Below are 27,733 nucleotides of genomic sequence, written 5' to 3' on the forward strand. Positions count from 1 at the left end.
TCAAATCTACTTTACTCATCTGAACCTGTACTCATTCAAGCTAGTGACTGTAATGATGGTGACATCATTGTTTTGTTTATACTGAAATCTCTTTTGAGCACAATCACAAAAGAGATTGTTTTAGGAGATTGATTACTCGTCAGCTTTGGAATTTGGTAATTTTGGTACACCTCAAACATGCTGCACTTGTTCTCAAGTCTGCTTTTCTTAGCTTTAGATTATGAACTCATCAGGCCTGTTATTATTTCTTCATAAGCATTTAAAAACCACATAGTACACTAAATCTCCTGGAAAGAAACAAGAACAACTTTGATCCTTGACCATATGAATTTACAATAAATATTTAGTCACAATTTGGCATTTAATATTATACCCACAAACTGTGCAGAGATGAGCACTCAACATTTGTAAATCTTAGTTAAGGACCTGCTAGAATGTGCAGGTTAAATCTTAGTTTTGATTTGACCCTGTCGTTCATGTGCCTTATGAGATGGTCTTCATTTACACAATTGTTTCAGGTCTTTTGGGTTTTATTATTTTTTTTACAAGATCACACATACTGCATTCATCACAGAAAATATGACAGCATTTACTTAATGAACAACTTCTAGGTGTTTTATTTTAATTGCGCAGACTTAGGATGCATTTATTTATTATTTACTGCACTGGAGTGACTTTTTTCTTTTTAGCTTTTTACTAATACTCAGGTTTATATATCTGTTTCTTTCATAAGCACTGACTTTCATCATAGCTTTCACAAGCATGGGAAGGGGGATTTATCTTCTCGCAGATAGTCAAACAATGTCAAGTTTCAACTGATCTTCAGTATCCAATTTTAGATGCCTCAACTGGTAATTTTTTTACGTGCTAAGTATTGTATGACACTTGTCCTCAAAATGTAACATCATCTGGCTTTCTCTGCAAATATCTTCGGCTTTTTTTCAGTTTGAACCTGGCAAACAGGTACTCAGAGTGTAAAGAATGCACTGTTTAGTGGAGCACATAGGAGAAAGTTTCATTTTTAAAATTGTGATATAGAAATTACCTTGGCAGGGGTCCTGAGACTCTTCCGTTTTCTCCTATACTCCTCCTAGCAGAGAATCTTCCTTCCCTAGGCCCTTCTCTTTAAGAGCATTAGGTCAGAATTCCTCTTTCTCCTTTTGTAGCTCTAATTTGTGTTTGTTTCCTCACCCTTCTTCCCCTCACACCCTGTTTAACATCTGATACTTACCTTTTTGATCCCCAAGAAATCAGCATCTTTCTCCCCAAGTTTACTCCACTTCTTTGCTTGGAGCCAGTCTTCTCCACCTACCCAGGTGTTTCTCTTGCCTGTCTCCTTCTGTACCTGTGATTGTTTGCACTAATATTTGTGTCTTTTTGCCCTTACTCCTTTTGTTTGGCTTTTGTTCGGCTTTTGTTCCTCCTAATTAAATGTTCTTTGTTCTACTGGAGTTATAGGAACTGGTTGTTTGCATACTGCTTCCCTCTCCTCATCATGCAATTTCTTGAATTTGTTTGCTTCTGCCAGCATCAGATGCTCTAAAGAGAAAGAGGGGCCAGGTCCCTCATTTTCTTCTCCCCTCAGCTCTTCCTTTCATTTTTGTATTGATGGCTCCTCAGCCTGAAACTCTGTCCTAGTCATGGAAATGATTTCTGCGTAGTCTGGAAGGAAAAGGTTACAAGGACCATGGAATACTGACTCCTAGCATTTTCCTCCTTTGCCATTCTTAGGGGTGCTACTGCTGCTAAAACAACCTCCTCTTGTGATTCCCTGCACCAGGTACTCTGCACCATTAAAGCTGATTATGTTTTTGTTAGTAATATTGTGTCACACTGTAAGAACAGCCAGTATTAATAGATAAAAGCCTTGAGAAAGAATCTACTTTGGTAGAAGTAATGGCTGTTCCAGTTATCCCATCAAACATCATCTTTTCATCCTGTTTGTGAAGTCTGTGGTAACTTCCTATCAGAAGTCCTACTTGCCAGAGCACCTGATGACTGGAGTGGATCTGATGCTGGTGTCAGGCTGGGTGGAAGGTGCCCTTGTCAGGCTCTAACTTCCTTTCTTTGAGACCTTTAAGTGCCTGGTAGTTGGCAAGAAATTAAACAGCAGGAGAATGAAGTGTAAAGCTGACTCTGATGGCACTGTCCTAATGAAACAGGAGACAGGCAATTTCCTGATCAGAGATCTGGCTTATCCAACAATTTCTGCCTCTTCCATCTATGTTCAAGAATGTGTTTAGGGAGGGGTGGGGAAGGAAAGGGAGGAAGATGAGTGGAGAAAAAGCACCATCAGGCCACTCTTAATGGACCGGTTACACTATCTCATTAAAGATACTGATGGTCCATCTTTTCAGTGCCCCACAAGCCCTACCCCTCTCCTTTCATATGTAATGTGGTGTGTCAGTGACAGTTGTACTTATATTCATATGCACAAAGCTGACCTACTTCTATTTTGATAATGACTTCTAGGAGGTTTGGTAGTTTTGAATGCTTTGAAGTTCTGGTCAACTTGTGTGTACAATGGCATCACTTTCTTTTCACTCAGGCAGCATGGCATGGGGAAGCTAGGTTGGCCTTTTCTGCTATAGTTATACATATGGTGACCAGATGGAACGCAGTGACCAAACAAATTTTTTGGAGTTTTTCAGCTCAGCAAATGACTGTGTGTTCACCTGGAGATGTTGTTTTCAGCAGAGTGCTAAAGGAAGTAAGGTGAAGGAATGCTGGGCCCTATTGCCCTACTGAACCTTGATTTGTCCATTGGGCATTCTCTGATTGCAGTGACAAAAGTGCTAGAAGATCTTGACAGAGATCCCTCCTCAGAGATCAAGGGGAAAGGAACGTCCTTTTATGCCAAAACTGAACTGGCATTCATGTCAGTAGGCTCCTTTTTGATGGACCAAACATTTTTCTCACTCTAACCCTTCATCTCCTGTCCCCTGAGAAACCTCACTAAATACTGCAGTTCACTGCACATTACGGGAAGTCCTGTTTTAGATATTACTGTTCTCTGGGCTGAGTCCCCAGAGAATGGAGAAGTTCTGTGCTTGTGAAGATGGGTTGTGTTCATCGCAATATCAATGGAGGACCACTGCAATCTGCCTCCCAAGACATATTTAGCACCAATTATGTGGGACCTGAAGTTACAATCCATCCCTATTATACCCATGCTGTTTTGTACAAGGCCATTTTCAATGGTTTATCTGGGCTGAAACTCTGCCAGTACTGTTCCTGGAAGAGGAAAGGACAGAATAGGTCACAGTTATACTGCAGGTATAAAGGCCCTTTATATCAAGGTTATTATTTTGTGGTGGTTGTGCACAGTGCTTTATTATCTGTTAAAACTCATCTGAGACCTGACCGGGTCATAATCTTTGACTGAAGAACGTGTTAAGACTGGTCCCTGTTCAATCAGATCCACACAGCTTGCCTGATACCATCTTCTCAGTACAATTAGGCAGGTGTAGTTTACACTAATGATGCATTCCTCAAAGTGCAGGTTTTAGTGACTTGGTATAGGCCCATGCCAAATCTTTCATTTGAAAGCTCCCTCCAGGTTGTATGGGTCAGGAGCTCTGGCCAGGATTGCAAGGATTGCGTCTGCCCAGTGCCATCCCACAGTGTGTGCACCTGCTATTCCCTCCAGGGCATTTGCTTCTGTTCAGAGAAATAGGGAACTGATTTCGTTTGCAGACTGTTCTGGCTCTGCCAGCGCCTTTCCTGAAAAGCACAGAATGGGTTAGTGGTCACCAATCAGCTCTTCCTGCCAGGCTCAGGCAAAGGTCCGGAGCCATTCACTCTTCTGTGGCCAGCCTCCAAAGCAAGCAGGTCTCTGAGGCTGTGCTAAGCCTCCTGCTGGTAGGCAGTGCCAGAGGCCTGCTTTGCCTCCACAGCCAGGTTTATATTTTTGTCCGCAGGCTCTGCAGAGCCTCCTTTTATAGTGTTCTTAGTTCAGCATGGGATTTGTTGATGCATGCATTCCTTTCATGTGCTGCTTCCAAAACTGCTGATAAGACCAGAAGCTCTTCTTGTCTCCATTTGAGAGGGCTTGTTTGAGACCCAGTCCAATCTTGATCCCCTTGCCTTGATTTGTCTTGACCATGCTGTATCTGCGTCATTCACCCTGCCTTCACTTTTACACTCATCTCCTGTGATCCTGGTCTGATCCTGAAACCTCTGTGCCTCTCATCAAGTGACTCTAGACTTTTTGCTGCTTTCAGAAGTCAAGCTGGGACTGGCCCTGTCACAGTGAAGTCACTGCTATTTTCTTCCTGACACTTGCCAGCCATTCAGAGTTCACTGTTGGTAACAAATAAATGCTAAGCCCAAAGTATCCCAAAAGCGATCCAGAGAACTGGTTGTATTGCACATGTGTGGCCTCTCTGCCCTGCTGGTGCCCATCAACTCCCTGTGTTTATGTTAGAGCTTCAGTGGCAGCTCAGTCTGGAAGCCGTGGGCAAATAAAGACTTTTCTCCTCAGGCCAGGCAGAGTGTCAGGGTGGAAAAAGGAGCCACAGTATGCAATTCCCCCTAAAGTGTAGTGGGCATAGTTAGAAGGAGAATCCCCAGGGCAATGTGAGCATGTAGTCAAGAACAGGAAGCATGAAGGGATGGTTCACCTGCTGTATGTGGATGCCCACTCCCATCAGCACAAGGTGTTTTACAATTGAATGAGCCTAAGGAGGGTGTAACTTTTACGGAGGCAGGCAAGGAAAAGTTAGCTCTACTAGACACGTGTTAACAGCTGTTTCTTTCTGAAAACTTTCACTGGAGCAAAGCTTTACAGGGGCAGCCAAAAGTACAACCTTGACACTGCTCCCTCCCACTCCCCCAGCCTTTTGAATAAAGGATTGTTGGACTATTTATGCAAGGGCAAATAACATTATTTTTGGAAATGACTGAATTATTTTCGTTACTTTTTTCCAAAAGAAAAAAAAAAGAAAAAAAAATCAGCCTGAGGCAGACACCTGGCATAGAAAATTTCAGTTTACGTGGTACAAGCGTGGCAGAAGTTACCAGCAAGTGCGAAGGGTGTCAAAAAAAAAGAAAAAAGAAAAAAATAAAAGGAAAGAAAGGCAAAGGTAGTCACCGGCAGCGGTGGGAGCTCTCTGCCCTCCCGGGCGCGGGACGCCGCTCCCGCCGGGCGCCGATCCCTTGAGTCCGGCGGCGCTCCCGGCTCGGGCAGCGGCTGAGGCGCGGGGAGCCGAGCCCGCCACGCGGCTCCGCGTGGGACCGCCCGCGCCGCCCCCGCGCCCCGCGCTGCTCCAGCTCCGCCGGCGGCGGGCGGGGCCGCGGCCGCGCTGCGCTGCTCCCATTGGCCCGGCCGGCGGCGCGGGGCGGGGCAGCGGGCGCGCCGCCGAGGCGGTGCGGGCTCAGCCCCCGGCGCGGCGGAGCAGTCGCGGCCGCCCCGTCCCGAGGGCACCGGCGCCGCCCGCCTCCGCCAGGCAGCGCAGCCCCCGCGTCCGGTTCCAGCTCGCCGTTCGTCTGCCGCTCCGCGCCCTTCTGTGTCGCTCTGTCTCCCGGGCGATCTCGGCGGGGCCGCGATGGAAGAGGAGCGGGCGGGCGAGCAGATGAGACCGTTGCTCACCACGGTAACGGGGGCTGCGGTGCGGTGGGGGGCGCACAAAGGGGCCGCCGCGGGACAGCGCTGCCCCGCGTCCTGCCCGGGGCCGTCCCGCTGCCCTCCTGCCGGGGAACGAGGGGCACAGCGGGGCCCCTCCTGTGGCTGCCCAGACCTCGGCGGCGGGTCCCGCTGGGCCGGGGGTCCCGGCCCCTCTCGCCCGGTGTGCCCGCGTGCCGGCCGCGTGCGCGCGGCCGTGTCCCCCCCCCGCCATCCCCGGGGGGCGGCGGCGGGGCCGGAGCCTTTTGTTCGGCCGCGGGCTCCGTGTGCTCGGCGGCCGCGGCTGCCCCGTGCACCCCCCCCGTTCCTTTGTGAGAGCCCCGCAGGGCTTGTGCCGGCGGCGGTGGGCGGCGCGGCCGCCCCTGGCCTCGCCTTTCTCCCTGCCCCGCCGGCTGACGAGTTCCTGGGCGAGGGAGAAGTGCGCACACATGGCAAGTGGCGAGCTTCCCCTTGTCCTCGTGTTGCACGGCGGCGGGGTCGGGTCGGGTGGTGGGCACGGTTCCCCGGCGCTTTTCCAGTCCTGGGGAGTGGGAGTGTTGGTGGGGGGGAGATGGGTAAAACTGCGGAGCTTGGGTTCATTTCCTTCTCGGGCCGGGTGGCTCAGTGGAGCAGGCATGTGTTGCCTTCCTGTGCTGCTGAAAAATACATGTGGTTCCACGCTTGTAATTTCCCCTCCCTTCAGATGACTCAAGGTCTGGATTTTGTTAATGAGCCTCTGAGCTCTTACTCTGATGTTCTCCTTCAGGGCCTTTTCCAAAAAGGTGTCGCACAGGGATTTGTCTTCAGTGCCTGAAGAGGAGGGATGTGTAGCTTGTAGCACAAAGAATGTGTGACGGACAGAGAAATAGCACTGAAAACACATGAGTTTTCATCATCTTTCCGTTACTCTTCAAGGAGAGACTTGAGTCACATTTGATAAAATTGGCAGTCTAATGAAGTGCTCGCTTCCTGTGACATCAGTATGTTCAGTGTGTTTTTCCTTTGTTATAACAGTAGCATTGATAACTTAGTGGTTCAAAGGGCCATGAATTTTGCAAATGTTACAGTTTTTGTTGACTTCAGAAAATGATTGTGCTCACCTCTAAAGGCTTTGCAGGTGTGCTCTAGACCATTTCTCCACCTTGTCGCTGCCATAAAAAAAGGTGTATTCCCAATTCATATTAACTTGTTCAAGGTAGATTCTGTGTAAGAGCAGACTGCTTGATAGATTTAATTCATGTTAAAACTACCTTACCCCTCTCTGTATGAATTATATCTTCTTAGCTGGCAGGAGAATACTCCCATATAGTAAAGAAATGCTAGGCTGTGTGGAGGGAGTTGCAAAAACTTTGGGCTTCAAGTGTGGGATTGAAGTGGAAGATGGTAACGGTTACCCTCAGGTGAATCCAAATGAGAGGAGTACTTCAGATGTCATGACAGTCAGTGTGCCCTGAGCACATTTGTCAGGTCTGGCAGCAGTCATTTAGGTTCTGTTGTAACACAAATTAATTTGAGTTTTTTGGGACAAACTCCTGCTGTATTATTTCATGGTCATTTTTGACACAGGTGTTTTGAACAGAGGTGCTCAGTGGAGTGGTCCAGGTTGGTTTCCTTGCAACAGCAATACCTGGCCTTGGTGCCAAAGTGTATTTGGGAGGTAATTCCAGGTGAGTTGAAATGGATAGAAAAGTGAGAGGGCAGAAGAGTTGGTAGGAGCTAGAAAAAAGGAATTTCTGGGGAAAACACATGAAGTAAATGGCTTACAGAAAAGACCGAACATGCTGAACTTTGGGCAATTACATAGTATAGCAGTATTGGAGTTGTTGTGGGTTTCATATGCAAGAGGTGTAATTTTATATACAAGAGAGCTACTTAATCCAAAGTATGAGTATTTTTGACAATAGATCTTGACTTAATTTTTCTAATCCTGTGTTTCTTGATAGTATAGGCTACCTTCCTGTTAGCAAAGCTTGCTGAAACTGTTTACATGTGGGTGACTTTTTCAGAAATAAACATCTCAATAAGATGAAAGGACTTTGTAAAAAAGTGCAGATTAAGTCTGAGAACTTCGTTGCTGTGGCTTAAAAATACAGAAGTGTAATCAAACAAAGGAGTCCCTAAAAATTCCTTTTCTTCCTTCCTCCAGTGTTGTTTCTGTGTTCATAGAGTATTGGATATGTAATGGGTTAAGATCTGGTGCCTCTTATGAAGAAGCACTTCTGTCAGTCATATGCTGCCCCCTCCTCCCTCCCATTTAGTTAATCAAAAATACAAAAAAATCCTTTAACCTTGCTTGTTTTGTATTTTAGGTGCAGTCTTACAGAAGAGAATGAGTAAGTGTTAAGGACTTTGGTGTTTTGAGGAACATGATTGGTAGCAATATGTACATGAAAGTTGGAAGGGTGAGGTGAAACAAATGCCTGATAGTTATTACAGTCAGAGAGCAACTGATGATCAGAGCATCTGGGATGACTAGAGAATACAATAGCAAAAAGATATGTAACTGCATAAATCCATAGTTCTTTCATACCTTACATACTGCTAGCTTTTCTGGCCCTCACCTTAGAAAAGATGCATTATTGTTGGGAAAGGTTAACTGAAGAACAAGAAGATATGAATTAGTTCAAAGATGATAAAGAATTCAACAGTCTAGGACTTGTCAGCCTAGTAGAGATGATGGAACAGTGATATGGTAAGGCTGTATAACACTCCTGTGGAGCAAGTAGGTGAACATGGAAGAGGAGGCACTCTGTCAAATCAGACTTAGATGCTAAGTTCAAAACAAACAAAAGAAATTCAGTGTAGGGATTCACAGGTATATTTGCTATACAATATATACAGTATGAACTTAAGGGGAGGTTGGACAAGTATTGGAAGACAGATACATTGAGGTTAGTAAATGGATGAGCAGCAGCCTCAGGAAATCTGATTTGAAAACAGCTGGAGGTTGTGAGTGTAGGGAGGAGGAGGAGTTGTATGCTTGTCTTGTTTTTCCTCTTCCCTCAACAGCTACTTACAGTAATTCTTGTTGCATTTTATAAAATAGGGGTGGGACGTGGTAGTTTGTTTTCTATACAGTGGTGAGTTTGACAGTTACACTTATGGTATTAAAAACGCTTGATACTGCATATGAATGATCTTCGTTCTAGCTTCTAGGTTTTGTCATGGTGTTCATTACCACATAGTTTGGTGGGCTTCTTTGCAGCAGCTGTAAGTAGCATTTAAAGGAATGTGTATTGCAGTTGTGTCTCTAGATGTTTTGCAGGTAATATTTTCAAAATACTTTGTTATCTTAAAGTAGATGGAAACTTTATTTGTTAGTATTTGATACTACTTCATGTATATCAAAACATTCACAAGGTTGTAGACCATGCAGTATACTTAAGTAATGGATTTGTTTGTGTCTTCTTTCAATGAAACACATCTGCTTTTATCATTAATTCTACTGTAGATGATGATAGAACTGAAAGTGGCTCTGTTGGAGAAGGGCATATTTCTAGGCATCTCCTCCTGGCTTTCCTAATCAAACCAGTAAAGTACTGTGGTCTGCCTTATAGTGTCACAGTGCTTTTTCTGAAGTGGCTACATGGTTGGCTACAGCTTTTTAATTTTTTTTTAACAGCTGTGCATGCACATGATCAGGTGGGTTACAGTCACTGTCCTCTTCTGTCATCTTACTTAACATGGGGCTTCTGTTATGTTAAGTCAAACGACAAGTCTCTGAAGAATATTATGCTGTGCATATAAATTTTTTCCTACTAACATAGTAAGCTTGAACTGGTGTTTTCTCTTTATGGCTGGACAAGGGTAACTGAGGGTATGTTTGTACTGCATAATTGAGGACTGTGCAGGAAACTCTCCTCCCCCACAAGTTTGTGGCATCTGGCTGAACAAATGCTCTGCGCAAGTTAAAGCAATACAGTTACAGCTGTGTGGCAGTGCCCTAGCTAAATAGCCCTGATCAGATAGAATTGTACTGGCTTGCCAGCCTTGCAGACTTGAAGCTGTGACTTTGTAGAGACAAGCTGCTTTTCTGTGTTGTGCTGTTTGGGTACGGTGCGTACCTTGTACAGCTTGCACTGTGTTGTGGGCCTGTGTAAGCTGTTAAGTGTATATCTGGCAGTCTTTCTGAGTTCTTGAAAAGTTACTATGGCTGTCAAAATATTGTTGTGTTATTTGAGAACTTTCATTACTTCATTGTAGTAATTCTGTTTTCTGTCCAGAAGAAGCTCGAGGTGTACCAAATTGAGTAGTTGTTGGTTTACATCCATGTCATTGATCCGCTTCTGCAGGTGACCTTTGACATGTGACCAAATTTGTTGTGTGCCTTTGAATATTGATGCCCTTTATGCAAGGATATCTGTTGCACAGGAACTTTAGTGGCCCTGAAGCAGCAGTAGTGCTTAGTAAATAGAACTGCTCTATAACTAGTGGTAGATAAAAGACCAGAGTATGACTTTGAGTGTACTCGAACTTAGCTGGAGAAGGTCTCCAAAGAATATTGTCATGCTTTTGGTGTAGTGCATTCTGGAATGATAAAGTCTGATGTGTCCCTAAACTTTTCACTTAAATGAAGATAGATGTCCAGGTAATGTTTTGAAATAGTGATGTGAATAGTGAAATTCAAATGAGTGTTTTGTAAATAAAGACACAGAGATGAGCACCAAATATTACTTAACCCTGTAGATCAGAAAAAGTTTGAATGGTAAAATGAGAATTTTGGTGCTTTGACAGATGCTCTTACAGTATTCTTAAATATTTGCATTTCTAAATTTACATTTGCAAAATTACCAGATGAAAATACTACTTTATTTTTAAAAAGACCAACATGTGTTTAAAATGTCCCAAATCTACCTTGCCAGCATATCACAACAGTTATTAGAAGGGATTTCCTGTCTAAGAGTCTTATGTTTGTTTGTGTGTGGCATCCTCAGAGTTCCTTGTTTCACTGGGAATTAAATTCTCTGCACTAGTGTCATAACTTAGAAAATGTACATTTTAACCAGTAGATGGAGCCATTTTAGTTATGTATCAGTGTGCCTATTTGCCTCAGTTTGGAAAACTTTGTTTCTTACAGTGTTTTCAGTCATTTTGTCTTTAGAGGATGGCTTACAGTTTTTTTTATACTTTCTTTACTTACAGAGAAGACTAAGTGTTTTATTCTTCCAATAACAGTGCCAGGACTGTAGAGCAGGAAGGCTATTCCATTTTCATAAATGTGGAAAAAAAGTGAATGCTTGTTCTTTATGGGAATTACAGTTGTCTGTGTAAATGGTCCAGTGTCACGTGGGTAGAGCTGTATAGCCTTTGTACACCTTGTGTTGACCGAAGTAACTTTTCGGAATATTGATCCATAGTGGTATTATCTGACAGTCTGGATGCTCTTGTGAGATTTTGTTTTTCCTCCTCCAGTCCCTTAAACTAAAATGACTCAAAGCTATGTAATGAAATGGTTGTCCTGTTTGGATATACTGGCATCAGTTGTCTTATTTCAGTACTGCTGGAGTGCTTCATAACCTTGAAATACCCCTGGCTTATTAATTCTAGCAAGTCCCATTTTAGCAGAATCATTCCCAGTGCTGTACTCCTTGTATTATCTTGTATCTTCCTTCAGCATCCTCTTTTCTAAAAGTTTTTTTTTGAGTTTGACTCTGCCCCTGCATTATAACCTTAGTAATGTACCACCTAGACCTTCCCTTTCCCCCACTCTTCTGTCTTCTCCTTTGAAGATGATTTTAGATTAACACAATGCCAACTTGAAGAGGAGGACCTTATTCAGATCTTCATTTGAACTCTCACTTTGTGAAGTATAGGTGAATCATCTTTCCCAGAATCCTACTGTGAGAGATTTTGAGATTTCTTATGGCTCAGGGTTTTTGTTGTTGGTTGTTTGTTTGGTTTTTTTTCTTATTCAAACTAACTGGAAGTTTAAGTTTTCTATGATGTATACAGAATGAATACTGATATTTTTCATAAGATGATGTTGTGCTGCAAGGTATCTAGTCTTACTTCCTTGGCACTAGTGCTAAGATAGTATCCTGAAATACCAGAGTATTTTTAAACTTAAAAACAGACTTGAAGGTTTTTTTTAAACTTAAGTAGATGGTTCTGGATTGGGCACCTGTTGTCAAACTGTTGCCCCAGTTTAACAGAATGGCTGGAGGCTGCCTCCAAACAAACTGGAGCTTCCTGTGAATGAGGCATGTGGGCGGAAGCTATGGAGAGGAAGTGGGAATTACAGAGAAGCATCCCCTGTGTGTTGGAATTGTGCTGTTTGGCCTACTCTGGCCTCTGCTACTGTTGCTTTTACAGTGCAGCTATAGTACTGAGGATCTGGTAGCTGAGGTCTGCTTTCAGGTGGGGTGAACTGCGGACTCATATGAAAACCCAACTGTTTTTTTCAGTTACTATGTTTTTACAATGGGGGCATGTGTGCATTAAGAGTGTGTATGTGGAAACAATGTCTTGAAAAACTATGCTTCCCTAAAATGTGAAGATTTATTTTTTCCCTTACTCATTTTTGCACTAGGCTGATTCCTTTTCATTTTCCATGACTAATGTCTACTAAATATATGCTGGCTGTGTCTTGACTGGGATCTATTTTGGGATGAAGAAAAAGGCAGCTAAGTTATTGTGAATACCTAGGTTATGGCAGGGCTAATGACACCAGTAATTCCTTGCTAGAAAAAGTTAAGAATTTGCTTCCACAAAAAGTGCTGCCTCTGAACATCATGAGCATACTGATTGTTTCACTACCATATTATAATCAGAAGACTGGAGAATCTCTAATCAGTCTGCTTTGCATGTATATCTTTGTTACCAAAGAACAGAAAGAGGTTAAAGCAAACCTGTTCACAGAGGTGTTGTAATAGAATCTCATTTGGTGTCCATTTCTCAACTGTGACTGCTTGTCATTGCTGAAGTTGTGTTGCTGCTTCAAGAGATTCAGGCTACTGTGTTCTGGATCTCAAAAACCATGCTAAGTGGAAGCATGTGTGTTTTCTTTCTTTTAGATAGGGTTATAGTACAGTCAATAAATCACATTTATTGCTAACTGATCAGATTTCAAGGTTGCATTTAGAAGCCCCAATTCTTCAGATTTTCTCTTACATTTTTAAGTAAAGGCTAGCAGCTGCTGGTGTGAATAACACCTTGTTGTACAGAGATTTATTTTCTGTTTATGCTGTATAACTTCACTTTTGGATGAAAAAATTAAAGTGTATTTTCTCCCCTTTGTAGTGCCCCTCACATCCACTATTACTTTCAACCACAGCAGAGCTCTGGCTTATCTAAACCCAACCCTGCCCAGTTAGATAATGTCTGTATATTCCTCCCTCTTCTGCTTCCACCTTTCATGTATTCTGTTTTGCATTTGAGCTCAGCTGCAGGTTCCCTTTTCTTTCGCACTGGTGCATTGTCAGGCCTGCTTGAATTCCTGCATGCAGGAATGATTCCTGTTGTGCTTTGAGGATGTTGTCCTTGAAGATCAGCCAGTACTCACAGGCTTTGCCTTCACCCTCTGTTGTGGTCTTCTGTGAGGGTCTGCCAAGCAGATCCCTGGACAAGGTGAAATCTGCTCTCCTGAAGTGCCATGTTGTAACTCTGTACTGGGTTGTGCACTGCATGCTGTAGTATTTGTCTTTTTCCCTCTCTCAGAGCTTTAAACTCCATGATTTTGTGATTGCTGCAGCCAAGGCTGCTCTTGGTTTTCACATCTCCATCTGCTTCTTCCTTGTTTGTGAGCAGCAGGTCCAGCAGAGCATATTCACTAGTTGGGTCATTGATGACTTGCACCAAGAGGTAATTTTCAACAAATTCAAGAAAATTTCTTGAGTGATTATGTTTGGCTATACCCTACCAGCAGATACTAGTGGTTTTAGCCCTGGAGTGTCTGCAATCATGAAGCTTCCTTCAGCTTTCAAATGAAGGCTTTTTCTACGGCCCCTTCTTAATCAGGAGGTCTGTGGCAGGCACCTAGTACAAAGTTACCCATGTTGGACTGTTCTCTGATCCTTACCTATAGGGTCTTCAATGCCTTGTCACTCATTCCAAGCAAAGCAGGGTGTGTTGCAGCCATCCCATTGCACAGATAGAAACCTATGTTCCTTGCCCTTTCCAGGCTGTTTTTTCTAAAGAGCCTCTGATCTTCCAATGTAGCACCTCAGCCATGTGAACTGTCCCACCATCACTGTCTAATTCCCATGAAGTTACAGCTCTGCAGTGGTGCCTGGACTAAGATCCTGTTGTTTCCCATGCTGTGTACAAGCACTTGAGATGGGCTCACAGACAGGCCACTTCCACAGGGGAAGTGTGTGAGCCTCCTGGCTTGTGTTCCCACGTCTTCACTTTGCAGTGTGACAACCTTTGTCCACCAGGCCTAGTTTAAAGTCATACTCACAGGCTTGTTGTGCCTGGTAACAAAGATACTCTTGCCACACTTTGTCAGGTGGATCCTACTTCCTGGAAAAGGTTTCTGTGATCATAGCATAAAAGCTCTGCTAACAACCATATACTGACCCTCTGGATGCATCTACTCTGCCCTAAGCCTTTTGCTTCTCACTGGAGGGATTGAGGAACACCACATGGGCTTCCTTGCTCACATTGCTCAGTAGTCATTCTTGATTTGCTCAGTAATTGCATTTTGGAAGGGTCACTGGTGTCCATATGGATAAGCAGGAAAGTCCAGTAGTTTGAAGATTTGATGAGCCTCAGTTATTCTAAAACGTTGTTCAGCAAACAGCAGACCTCCCAGGACCTCCTGCTTATCTTATCTTTCCTATTGTGCCATGTGTTTATCTACTCCTGCAGCTCTTTCACCTGACCTGCTCAGCACCTCAAAGATAGCACACCTCCCATAGGTGGGGAACGCTGCTGTGATTGACAGCAGTGATCCAGGGAGGAGCAGCAGGGGCTTCCTGCAGGCTGGCATCTGGATGGTGACATCCTCCCTGTGCAGTTCTTGGAACTGGGATCTCTTGATGTGCCTGTTCATTTGGCTGTTGTTGGAGACTTCACCTTGTAACGTGTTGTGCAAACTTGAAAGGTGTTCCAGGGCCCTTTGTAGCTTTGGCTGTGACCTGCTGTGACATCTGTTTGCTGAGCCCTGGTGCATCGATCGATGTACTGCACCTAGGTTTATGTTGTGAAACTATTACACTGTACCATCCGGTTCTGTTCACAATATAGATTTAAAACACACGTTCATGTGAATGCTTTGGTCTACCTGCAGCTTGTTTTTGATAGACATGTCATGTCAATATTACTTTTAACAACTTCAGTACTGTAAACTTGTAATGACTGCTATTTCTTCAAGGCAAATATTCATTAACAATAATCATTAACATTAGTTGGCTGGTGCTGTTGCGTTGGTCAATGTTGCATAACTTCTTGGCTTCTCAGCTTGGAAGGACCAAACACAGCAGATTTTCATGTTCATATTTTGCTAGATCATGTGCCTGTAATAATAGATATCTCTTTCCCTTACCTGGAAATATTTAACAGCATTTAATAAATACCTCATTGTGTAGACCAGTGACTGTTCTACCATATTGGAGATGCATCAGTTTTTGAAAAGCCTAAATTTTTTTGCTTTTTTGTTTGTGATATCTGTAAACATAATTAATTACAGGTAGAAACACTGTGGCTTCAGTCTATGTTCTGGGAATACCTTCATGAGGGATTTTAACTGAATAATGCTACTGGTGCTTCCTAGGGCAAGACCAAACCAGAGGATCTTCTTTTCTAGTTGCTCCCCAGAAGATATGCTGTGGATTCTCTGACTAACCCATGAAATCAAAGGACTGATTGCAAGCTCTATATTTAGCATTCTAAGCAGCAAGGTAGGCTTATTTAGACTACTGCCAGATTTATTGGTTTTTTGTTTCTATTAAAGAAAAAAAAGCTCTTGGAAAGGTTGTATTTAAACTTGCTGCTTTTTTTAGACTACTGGCTTTTGGAGTTTTTTTTTCCTTTGACTTGTGTAGCACTGTTGTGAGGATATACTATTATGTAAGCACATGCATTTCTTTAACATGTCAAACATATTTCCAGACAGACTTTGTGTACAAAAAAGGAAATGAGAAACTTCTTGCTGAATAGCCACAGTTGGTGTTCCTGATAGTGATAAATTCTTCATTTTGTTTGTCAAATGACTACACCCTACCAGCCATGAATTTTAAAACTGTTTATATAAAAACAAACAGATAGCATCTGATGATTGTTATGACTCATTTAAGGAAGTGATAAAACCCAAGAGTAGCAGAGATCCTTTCCTTTTTCAGCTTGTTTTTTTTTTATTAACTTTGCTGCATTTGCGTGCAATTGAGAGATATCGAAGAGGAAATTAATAAAGCAGATACACTTATAATTAATATTTGGTTGAATTGCAGATTGATAATGATTCAGCTTATAAATTAAGTTTACAAAACCGGCTTTAATTTTAGATTGCAAATACAAGCAATTTGATTAAAGCTATTCTAACTGATTTTTGTGGAAATCCTTGAGTTTTTCAAACTGCTGATATATGTCAGTCAGGAAAGGAAGAACAACCTTTTCTTTTGCTTGTTGGCATCAGTGTTGCCATCCATTACCTGCCTTAACTGCTGTTGCTATATAAGATGCTTGCAGTTGCTTTATGTTTTTAGAAACATAACCAGAGGGCTTTTTTCAGCATAATTTGTAGTGTACTTTGCTAGATTGACTTTGACTGCTTTTACTGAAATATGTAAATGTACACGATTCTGTGTGTTGTAAGAATAAATATTCTTTGGCCTTGTTTTTATACACAGATGCTTTAGGTAGAGCTTCAACTGAAGATGATCAGTTTATTGAGAAGTTGAGAGTATTTTTCCTGAAAGTCAACAGAATAAACATTTATTTTTAAACTAAGTAAAATTATAGATTTGAGCCTTTAGAGCAGGGCACACAAAAAAAGGTTGAAAAAATCTGATCACCAAGAAAGAAAATATTAAGTAGGGGTAGGATGCTAACTTTTTTTTTTTTAATGGAACAGCTGTCCACCAAATGATTTTGACATAGTAGGAAACCTTATTTGTCAAAGAACATTTTGTTTGATGTGGTTAAATGTACTTAAGTTAGTCCATTTATAGACACAAATAAATTCGAATTCTTTATAATGTTTGCATAGTGCAGATGGACTTGGTAGGTAGCCTGTTGGCTCATAGCTTGGGAAGAAGATGGCCATATTCTGTTGAGTGAAGCCAAATAGCGTTAGTCTGAGACTTTGGTTCTTGAGCATGAGTAAATTGCCTTTGCTATGAAGGTATAAATAAAGGGCAAAATATAAATAGAGATCTGAGGAAATTTGATATGCTCAAGGTCAAAGAATATACCTACTACTTGTATTCTGTGCTTTGCATTGACAGAACATTTTGAAAAGCCAGGCAAACAAGAAAGTTCAGTGTGCTTTTCTCACTGGCAATGGGGCCAGCTTACTGTAAGTCATTTGGTATATGTGATTTTAGCTAGTCCTAATACAGAAATAACTTGAAATATGCTGCTTTGTTAAATAAGATAATGAATTTCTCTCTGTCGCATTCCGTGATTTGTTGTATGACCGGATATTTACTGTATTTGCATTATGGTAGCCCAGGCTATGTGTCTGATGATTATAAACTCCTGGATCCTGGAGGCAATGTAAAGGTGAGTATTTGCATGTGAAAACAGTAGTCTTCAAACCAGGTCTACTTCCTAGTCCACGTATATCAACTCTATAGCTATATTTCTTTGGGGGAGGGGTGGAAGAGTAGGTCTCACTTTGAAAACTGTGTTGGGGGTTGATGCATTAACAAATAATTAACTTCAGCTTCTTGAAAAAAGGCATATTTTGTCTTTGGCTGTTCTTGGAAGAAATGTGTAGTGCTTAATGACCATTGTTTAGATAATAACTTTTCAAACAGCTAAGGCTGTAGTCTTGTAGCTCTAAGAGATTGCTGCAGAATACTCTTGAGAGTTGAAATTGCCACTGGTGCATATTCTGAGTAAAGTCACAAGTGTCCACTTCCAGGTGCTCAGGGAGGATGTAGTGAGAAGACGAATTTGGTGGCAGTGAAAGCACCAGGGACCCAGGAAAATGTTTATCTGTTTTCAGAAATGGCTTCTAGAGAATGGTGGCAGTGTTTCCAAACAGAGGTTTAAATTTGCTTTAGAGGCTGCAGAGGTGGCAAGAGCTGGGGAGAGGCGTGGGCAGCGGCAGTAGAGGTGTCAGTTGCTATGGAAGCTGTTGAGAGCCCAAGGGGGCTGAGGCTGGGAAGCTGAGTACTTGTGGAAGTGATGGAAAGGGAATCTGTATTTGTATGCATGTTTGTTTCTGGAAATGAAATATAAGTGTACAACATGCTTGAATTTCTAGTGAAGAGTAAAAAAATACATACCCCCAAGATGGCATGTTTGCTTCTGTCTTTTGGCTTGCATTACTGCTATAGTCAAGCTCAGAGGATGAATTGTAAGTAAGACTGTAAATAGTTTTATGTATTATGGCCACTTTATGCTATGGAGGACCTGTTTCCTGGTTCAGTTGTCCTATGGTATAAAACAGGCTCTTGGGTGAAGATAGAAAAAAATTTCCTTCCTGTCTTGAGGGTTGCTAAAAAAAGATCCAAGTACCATGAATGTATACAATATGCTGTACAATTTAATGAAAGCTGAACAATGGCTCTTTAATAGTGAACAGATTGTTTGTGTGTGTGTTTATCTTTAAGGTGTACTGAATTTAAATGGAAGAAGTTATGTATTGTTAAAGAAAAGAATGGACATGACCTTAATACGGAGAACTTGTCTCCTGTAGAGCTCTGTATCAAAATACTTTTGTCTTGTACAAATCTAATATGTCACTAACAGATCCTTAATAAGCATTTTTAAGTCTAGTAGTATTCCTGAAGTATAAGATACAAAAGGGGAGAATAATCTGGGAACTGCTTTCAATGTCTTCTTGCTTACATAGGAATAATTAAGATAAGGTAATGGTCAAGAAACTGGCTTATTGTGAGAGGTGAAATGGGGCAAAGCAGAGCTTGGTGGTGTCCTTCTGTAGGTTCTGTGGTCAAGGTCATTCTTAAGAATTCCATGGAAAATTCATGTGTAGCAGCAAGCAAAAGAGACAAGTTTTAGGTGTCTTGATAAGGCTGTAGTTCTTCCTTTCCCCATTTATTGTGGTTTATTATTTGGTATCTGGTGCTTTTCATTGTTATAGTGGGGTTTGCCTGACTTCTATCCTTAACCTCATCTGTTTATGATTTGTCAGAGGTTGGTCTCTATAATCCTGGAGGCCTTTTCTAACTTAATTGATTCTATATTGACAGATGGCCTCAAAGGAACTGGATTGTCACTGAGTGCCCTGTTCTGTGTGAGCAGTGAGTCTGTATTCCTGTGATATTGAAGGATTCCCATAGGATATTTTCTATTAAAAAAAGTTGCTTTGTGACTGAAAAATTGATGTGCTTACTTCACATACCTGCGAGATTGACAGTGACTTATGCTGCAGCATGGAGAGTTTTCTTGGTGGCTGTAGACCAGTGCTTCTCAGTTAAAGTGAGAAAGGCGTTTGCAACTCAGCAGTATTTCTGTTTCATATACTGCTTCAGGTATAACTGAAAACTGAGTTCCTTTTAAGTAGTATAACATTGCCCTTCCTCATGTTACTGTGCTACTATCTCTCAACTTTGGCATGAGTTGCTAAGCTCCAAGCAAAGTGTGTTCTAGGCAGAGACCCACAGCAGCTTTCCAGTGTATTAATTCTAGGCAGACAGTAATAAAAGCTGAAATGTAAATGTGCCCTGGCTGTGACTGTATTCTTCTATTGGTTCTCTCTGCCATGTGCTATTCATATTACTGAAGAAAGTGCTTCTAAACCCCCTAGGCTCTGAGAAGGCAGCTTTGTTAGAAATACCAGAAATTGAAGAACCTATTAATATAATCCTGTTTTTCCTTTGATGTACATAGTGATCATGCTCTGAAGCAGTCAGGAGCAGTGATCTCCTAATTTGACACCACCAGAGGGGACAAAAAGTTTCAAAACAAGTTACATGATTTATGTTCTGTATAATAAGATCAATAGTCCTAAATCAATCCAAATCATAGAAAATCCAAACCTGAAAACTGTTGGTTACAAGTGAAGCAACAAGACTCTAAATGAGCCCATGTAAAAGAAGCAGAGCTTTTGGTGCAGTTGATCAATGGGACTTGTTGTAAATGAGGAAGCTGATCTTTAAGTGAAGTCTACTAATTATGTATGTTAATGTGTTGAACTTACTTGTAGCAGGTATTTTGACAGAAGTCTTATTAATGAGAACAATGGTTTATATCAAAGTTGTTCAGAGACTAGATGCAATGAAACAGCCAGAATTACTTGGTTTAAACTGGATAATTGGATGTGGTCCTGCCGTGGTGTTCTAAAACCCCTCACCTGAGAGCAATCAAGTCTTCATCCTAGAAAGTGCTATAGCATATAGCTACAGCACAACAGAGGAGCTGAGGATTGAGCAATTTGTCTTCCTTGGCAGCTGAGGGCTAAGTGAGGTTTCTGGTTTTAAATACTTACTGGCGACTTCTGTTGTGTGTGTCTCTGGTGGTGTAATAGAGAGTGCCTGTAATTCAAGGCCTGCTCACGATGTGTTTGCAAAGAAGTGGTGCCTGATTGTCAAGAGAGTGTATGTTGGGTGAGTTATGTTCATGCCTTCTTAGATCATGTATTAGGAATATCCTGTTGTGAATGACTCCTTCAGTGACTTCCTAAATTTACAATAGTTAGAATTTTCCTCTGTGGTTTCTTCAGTTTCCAATAAAAGCAACCTAAGCAGAGGGATTTTTTTTTGTGTTGTGATTTTATTGGTATATGTTCATAAAATCTTGGTGAAGAGGTTAGTGTTGGAAAAATTGAATTTGAGTTGATGCTTCAGGATTAATACTAAATATTAAGGATGTTCCACTTCAGCAGTATAAGCACTGATGTCTCTCCTTTAGAATCATAGACATCATAGACTCATTTAGGTTGGAAAACACCTTTGAGATCTTCGAATCCAACTGTAAATGTTTGTGCCTTTATTAACATGCATTGACAGTTCTGTTGGTAACATTAGTAAAAAACACTTCAGTCAAGTTAGTTTGCAACACCTGGAAAATACATGAATGCTTAGCTGAAAGAAGATGAGATTTTTTGGGAAAGCTTAGTTATGGAATGTAATACTACTTTAAAGTATCAGTAAGTACACAGAGGTAAGACAATTATTATTTAAATAAAAAGAAAATGGGGAATTTTAGGAAACCTTAGTGAGCGCTCTTCCATCACCCTCTGCCTATATCCTCCTTATAAATTGTTAGGCTGTGAATGTGGCTGATGACATGTCTCATCTCTCATCATCTCAAAACTGCATGCCTATTTTTGTCTCCTAATGCTTCTAAAAGGACTTTTAGAAATGTGGGGTTATCTTGCATATTCAAATTAATACCCAGAGTAGAAGTGAAGCCTGCTGACACAGTGGTTCCAAAAGTCTGAATTGTGTAGTTCTCTGTTGTGCAATGTGCCCCGGGGGGTGATACTGTTTAGGAGAGCAGGCATATTTATGAATGTGTGTAAGTTGCTAATAACATTATATCATGTGTTATCAAAAATCCAAAAGTTACATTATGGAATGAGTCAAAAGTAGAAACAAGTGTCAAATACTTAGAACAAACTTTTCTTCAGGCTGCTTTGTTTCATTTCCTAAACAGTAAGGGTAAATAAGCATTGCAGCCTTTTCAGCTCCTTTTTGTTTAACATACTTTTCTTGGTATTTGAGTATGCAGCTTCATAATTTTCTTCAATAAAAAAGGCTGGAAGAACTGCAAGAATGGAGAGAATGATGGATGTTCCCTGTACTGCTGTATAATAGCTTCCTGTCTGAGGCTCTCAGAATGCCATGATTTTTTCCCAATGTATGACTACATTTCAAATGTTTAAGCATTATGACCTTATTTGTCTGAAAAAGTCCTCTTCCTTGTATATCCAAATCACTTGTTCATGAATGAAAATTTAGAGTTAATGGCAGGATCAGAGTGTGCAAGAGATTTTTGAAGTGGACTGCTTTCAGGTTCCCTCTAGTGTCCTGGTATGGATGTTGTAATTCTAAAGTGAACTACAGTTTTCCTTTAATGGGAAAGCTTCCTTTTGGCACAGTTGTTCTGTCCCAGTGAGAAAAGGGCATTTTACCCTTTCTTTGAGTTCCTGACAATGTACAGGGACCTCAGACAGCATAAAAAGCTTTTAGTAGACATTTGGCCTGGTTACAAATATTTTAAAATAGCCATTTATTTGTCTCATTGTGCTTGAATGATTTTGTTTTATATGCTTTAAAAAAACCACCAAAACCCCACAAAACAATGCTTCTGCTAGTGTTGATTTTGATAATCTACAATGAAACTGTTTCAAGTTGAAAAAACTGGTCATTTTGGAAACTTCTGTTTTTAAGTCTGTAAAAAGTTGTTACAATCAGATATGAAATTATTGCTTGTATTTAAATGAATTACATCTCAGACAGAAGCTCTGAAATTGGTGTTAAGAGAACCAAGAGCTATGATGTTGTGCTGCCCCAAATATGAAAGTGTATTCAAATGTCAGTAAAAAGGTACAATTTTCTGCCAAAGTTGAATGTTTTATTGTCATTTAGATACTCTCTCATTTAATTAAGGTTAGATTGCAGTGGAAGCCGGTTTGATTCTGTCTGTTTTGTACAGGGGAGATTTTTACAACATGCTGTTGGTGATACTTTTCCAATCTGGTTTGCAGAGAGTTGATCTTCTGTAGAGTCAGTCCTGTGAAGAAATGTGAGAATAAATCCAAATGCTTTGGTGGATAGGTTGATTTCTTTATGTGTGCCCAGACTTAGGTGAAGTAACACTGGAAAAAGAGATGGATATGCTTATAATATGCATATGATCTAGGCAAATGAAGAACTTTATCATTAGAAACATGGGCAGTTGCCTAGAGGACAAGTATGTTCAAATTTTTCCTATTTAAATATTTCTTTACATGTTACTTTTGGGAGTACGTGAGAAAGTTTCAATAAAGCTCCTCTTAACTGTTGTTTCTCATATATCTCATTTATTTTTTCAAATTCTCTTCTGTATCAGTTTGAGACAGAACAGTCTTTTGGAATTATGGAATGATGAAAGCTGTGTTTGATTGCCAAAAGCCATCATGTAAAGACGTTCTTCCCTCCCAGGAAAACCCAGTTGAGCATTTAAAATTGTATTAATGCATATGTAATTAGGATATCTGATTGCAGAAATTTATTTGATATCATAGCACATTCCCAGGGCTGTAAGCTGTGTTGTTCATATTTTTTTATATGCTACAGTAAAAGGAAGTATTGGATTCTGTGTAGATGCCGTCTCTACAAATTTTATATTATTGGAAAGAAATACTTATTCTGGAGACCTGGTTTCTAAATAATGAGAAACATGATGCAATTTTGTTTTTACTTTCTCTTTTTCTCCTTATCTGATATGTGTAGAAAATTCATTTTGTTACTGATACAGTTGACTAGAATAACTCTTGCATTTTCAGCATTTAAAAATTCCCTAGTAGCTGTGAAATCCTGAATTAAAAATGTTAAGATAAAGTTCTTATAGACACTGAGTGGAGCATATTTGATTCGTGTTTCTGGAAGGTCTTTGCTTAGATCTCCATATATCTAATAATATATCTGGATGATGTATTTTATGTATTTGTCTTAATGTTTGGTTTACTGTGCATTTGACTTGGTATTTTATTTTTTTTATCTGTTAATGGTATCAATTATGTTTGTAAGGACATCTTAAAGCTGTTTCAAGTTCAGGCAGAGAGTGCAGGAAGAGACTTTGTGTCCAGGGCAATGACTTTGATTTATTGATGACGTCTTTAGAGTTCCTAGGGCTGGTCAGAATTGCACCGCAAGGAGCATGGCTTGTGTAAGTTTACTCTGCATGTTCAAATTTGCCTTACAGGAAAACATGGCAGCAGAATTTTTATGGGTAGACTTTATGCAAGGCTAGATAATTGTCTGTCTTCCAGAAGTCAATGTGAAAGCCAAAAGCCTGTCTTAAGTTCTTTGCTGTATGTGCTCCAGTTTCGCTTAAAATTATTATCTCAAATAAATTACCTTTCCTTGAACATGTATATGTGCTACTGGATGGGAGTGTACAGATAAAGGTGCATGAAAATGTGGTCTATGGCTTTATTAGAAAGACGGGTAACTTCTGTTGTTCATTTCAAAATAAGGAAAAATGGCTTTTCAGGAGCAGCCATTTTAGTAGTTCTTGGCTGGTTAGAACTCCCATGCAAACCATGCTAATGCTGTCTGAAGTAGAGAATTCTAAGTGTTAAATGAATGAAGAGCATCTGATCTGCCTGCCATGTGTTAGATGCTGTCAGCTTTTCTTACTAAGTATTAGCCTCTCAAGTCATAAATTTACAATAGGAGTCCTACAGCATTATTTTTTTCTCTTTCCAAGAGAAATGTGTCTTTCTCAGAAGTACTGTGTTGTAGATTGTCTTTTACATGGTTATCCACAAAAAAACCCCTAATAAAATACTAAAACCAGTATCAGTAGTTGTCCTTGAGACAAAGAATGAAGTGGCTACAAAAGAGGTAGGTAGGCTTTCTTTTTTTTGGCTAATTTTAGATCCATCTCGGTTTCCCTTTGCATTTAGTCAACTGAACTTTCCTGTAAAATAAGCACCATGTACAGTGGCATGCATGCATCAGTTGTGTCAGAATCAACACCTTACTTTTAAACTGACTTCTCCCAAAACCTGCTAGTCAGACATAGTGAAAGCAGTACCCTTAATACATCAGAAAATCAGCTACTTGCTTTTCTAAAACAAAAACTGAAGGAGCTTGTCTGTATAGCTTTACAAGATAGTAGGCAAGGCAAATAAGAAACAGAAGTGGATCCCCTTTTAAATGTCCCTTCAGTGGCCCTTCTGAAGGACCTTGGAATGACTTTTAGAAATTTCAAGTTCTGACAGTTTTTGTCTAGCGTGTCTTTATTTCAGGCTTTTCAGACTTTTAAGACTGTGTTGTGCTTTAGAACTGCAAGAGGAAAATGGAAGAAATTTTGGCAAGAAAGTATGTGTCTTAAGATATGGCTTCATGGTGAACTGGACAAACTAGTTCCTGATTTCTGAAAGGGAAAATGTCATTCCCACTACATCCTGTCTCCTTTCCCATAAGCCAATTCAACTTCTGAAGCTGTTGAAAAACCGCAACAAAACCTTAAAAACCACCCTACGAGCTGAAACAAGACTTGTCAGTTTTAGTTTTCTGAAATGAATATTAACTGAATTACATGTTTATTCTGCAATCGGAATCACTGAATGAAAAAATGGTCTGGGTTGGAAGGCACAGTCTCCTAGTTCCAGCACCCCTAGTGTGGAAAGGGACACCTTCCACTAGATCAGGTTGCTCAGAGCTCCATCCAACCTGGCCTTAAACACTTTCAGGGATGGGGCAGCCCCAGCTTCTCTGGGCAACCTGTTCCGGTGCCTCACCACCCTAACAGTAAAGAATTTCTTCCTGATATCTAATGTGAGCCTACTTCTCTTTCCATTTGAAGTGCAAGAGGCTTTCTCCCAGCCTTTCCTCCAGGGAAAGGTGCACCATCCCTCTGATTGTCTTGGTGGCTCTCCTCTGGACTCTATCCAGCAGGTCCATGCCCTTCTTGTGCTGGGAACTCCAGAGCTGGATGCAGCACTCTAGGTGGAGTGGAGTTGTGGAATCACCTCCCTAAAAGTACCAACTGCATTGGCCGGGAATCGAACCCGGTCCTCCCGCGTGGCAGGTGAGAATTCTACCACTGAACCACCAGTGCTGATGGTTATTTTATTATTTCTTTTTCCAGCTCATTTTACACATTGTCTTTATTAGAAAAAATTGAATAAAAAGAAAACTTCTAGTCCACGAACACACAGGCACCACCAACTTCTTTGATTTTTCCCCTCTACTCTTCTACTGAAGAACTTTGCTTTCACAATTGGGAGTTGCTTGGGCAGCTTCCCTTTGCCCAGCACTTTTTAGTAGCCTGAGTGCATAATATCAGTGACTGGGGCCAGTCCAGCCTCATTTTTCATGTAATTGAACTTTTTCTATTCACTTATAAGTGTCCACAGTTTCCAAATTGACAGTAGCACAGAATTTTTGGTTTCTTTTCAAGTGATAGCATGTCATGCCTACTTTTCTGAAGTAACCAGAGTGATACTTGTCAAAGTTCGTCCTGTGATGCTGCATACCACCAGCATGTCCTCTGGGATGTTTCCTGTGTGTGCCCATGTGGCCATGGCTAATGTGCCCCCTCAGCTTCTGGGTGTCCCTTATTCTAGAAGGCATGCATCAGTATGCGCCAGGGCAAGGAAAGAGCTTGGTGCTTGTGAGAGTGAGGAAAGCAAAGGGGGTGGAAGTGGGAAAGCGTCAGATCTAATGTAAGGCAAGCATTTTTCATTGTCAAAATATTATGAGAAGAATGGAAGGTGATGTGACTGGTACCTCACCATTTCTCCAAGCTGAGATGTGAAGCTACAGCAGTGGAAGTGTGGCTCCACTGCAGTCCAAGTTGGACTTCGCTAGAGTTGCCCCTTGGTCCTGCTCTACCTCCTGTGGGCTCAGCAGTCTCTCCTGCCTGCACCTCACTGGTACCGACTGGCATCCGAATTGAAGTGGCAAAAGACCGTCAGTGCAGTTTTATTGCTGGATCAGTTCCCTGATCTGGTATGTTGCTGGTTCACATTATGGCCAGCACTAGCACAAAACAGGAATTGCAGCTTTCTGGTACTGTCTGCCTTATTAATAAAATACATGTGGATTGCTAATACTTATTTATTTTTGGTAGCTGTGAATTTGTTGTGGTAGAGGCTTGCTAGTACACTAGGGGCTGGTTGACAATCAGCATGTGTAACAGTGCTAATAATCTGACTGGCATTCATGATACAAGGATTTCAAATCCCTTGAAGTTCCTCAGCATAACTTTGGAGATATGACTTGTGGACTTTTTATTTTGTTGGTTTTTGTTTTGTGTTGTTTGGGGTTTTTTGTTTGTTTTTGTCTGGTTTTTTTAAAATTGTTTTATTAAAATAATCTGCAGATGACAGTACCTGTATTCTGTATGTTACATCACTTATACAGCTAAGAATGTATGATGAAATGCTGCCATAGTTCAGATTGCATGAGCAGATCATAAGCAGACTGTACTCCCATTCTGCCTGCCTTCTTATTAAAAAGAAATGTTGTAGGCCAGCAGAGTGCTGATTCTTCCTTCTGTATCAGTTGCCTGCTACTGATATTGGAAACATTGCCTTACCCTCCCACTACAACTTACTGAGTTTTGATTTGTAGGTAGTAGTTTTTGTTCACTGTAAGAGTAAAGGTGTGTTGTCGGTAAGTTATTATACAGATACTTGATTTGACTGGGATGTAGCTATATGAATAGAGAATTTGAGACAAAGGGAAAGCTGAAGGTGAAGAATTAAGCCTTGAATTCATGTGAATTGGTGAGATTCAGAGTCTTTCACTTTTCTGGGGAATGACATCTAGGTGAATAATCATTCAAAAATTGCACCATTCATGGAAATAATTCTTTTATTTATTAGTTGCTGGTGGTTGGTGGTCTTGTCAAGGAGCTTCTGTTTGGGTGTAGTTTGATTTGGTTGTATTTGAGCAATTTGTCCTAACTCAATAATTGGATAGTTTGACTTCTTTAAATTTCTTTTTTCTTTTGCTATTTACCTCCTGAGGATCTGCTGTCAGGGAAAGGCCTTCTTGTGCAAACACTTTAAATAATGTCAATAAAAACAAGATAAAATTATCTGTCTCTTATTATGCTTCTTCATATCTGGACTCATCAGCTGTTCACAACAGTGCCATCTATTCTAGGAGATTAATCCAGAGGATAAGTGTTTAATATTTGGACATTGACCTGTTGGAGTGAGTCCAGAGGAGGGCTACAAAGTTGGTCAGAGGGATGGAGCACATAATCTATGAGGAAAGGCTGATAGATTTTGGATTGTTCAGCCTGGAAAGAAGGCGACTTTGGAGTGGCCTAATTGTGGCCTTCCAGTACCTGAAAGGAGCTTGCAGGAAAGATGGGACAAGACTGCTTATGAGA

The 27,733-nt window shown here is 41.0% G+C and overlaps 1 protein-coding gene, 1 non-coding gene and 1 pseudogene across 8 annotated transcripts in view; 1 reads left to right on the top strand and 2 right to left on the bottom strand.

Annotated features, from left to right (window-relative positions):
- The first annotated feature begins 5,390 nt into the window (after positions 1 to 5,390).
- The window catches only part of SLC4A7 (solute carrier family 4 member 7), a 93,964-nt gene continuing 71,621 nt past the window's right edge, over positions 5,391 to 27,733 (top strand). For all 7 annotated transcript variants that reach the window (XR_005604512.1, XM_039571247.1, XM_039571256.1 and 4 more), the window contains exon 1: positions 5,391 to 5,594. Coding sequence is in view for 6 of the 7 variants with exons in the window: in XM_039571247.1 (XP_039427181.1) it covers positions 5,547 to 5,594 (48 nt within the window). In the remaining variant the exon portion in view is untranslated. The remainder of the gene's footprint in view (positions 5,595 to 27,733) is intronic.
- Positions 25,377 to 25,447, bottom strand: TRNAG-GCC. The gene has a single exon. It is a non-coding gene; the product is annotated as a tRNA-Gly (tRNA).
- On the bottom strand, positions 25,529 to 25,962 carry LOC104689296 (annotated as a pseudogene).

The sequence above is a fragment of the Corvus cornix genome, chromosome 2 (assembly GCF_000738735.6).
Source record: "Corvus cornix cornix isolate S_Up_H32 chromosome 2, ASM73873v5, whole genome shotgun sequence".
Lineage (NCBI taxonomy): Eukaryota > Metazoa > Chordata > Aves > Passeriformes > Corvidae > Corvus > Corvus cornix.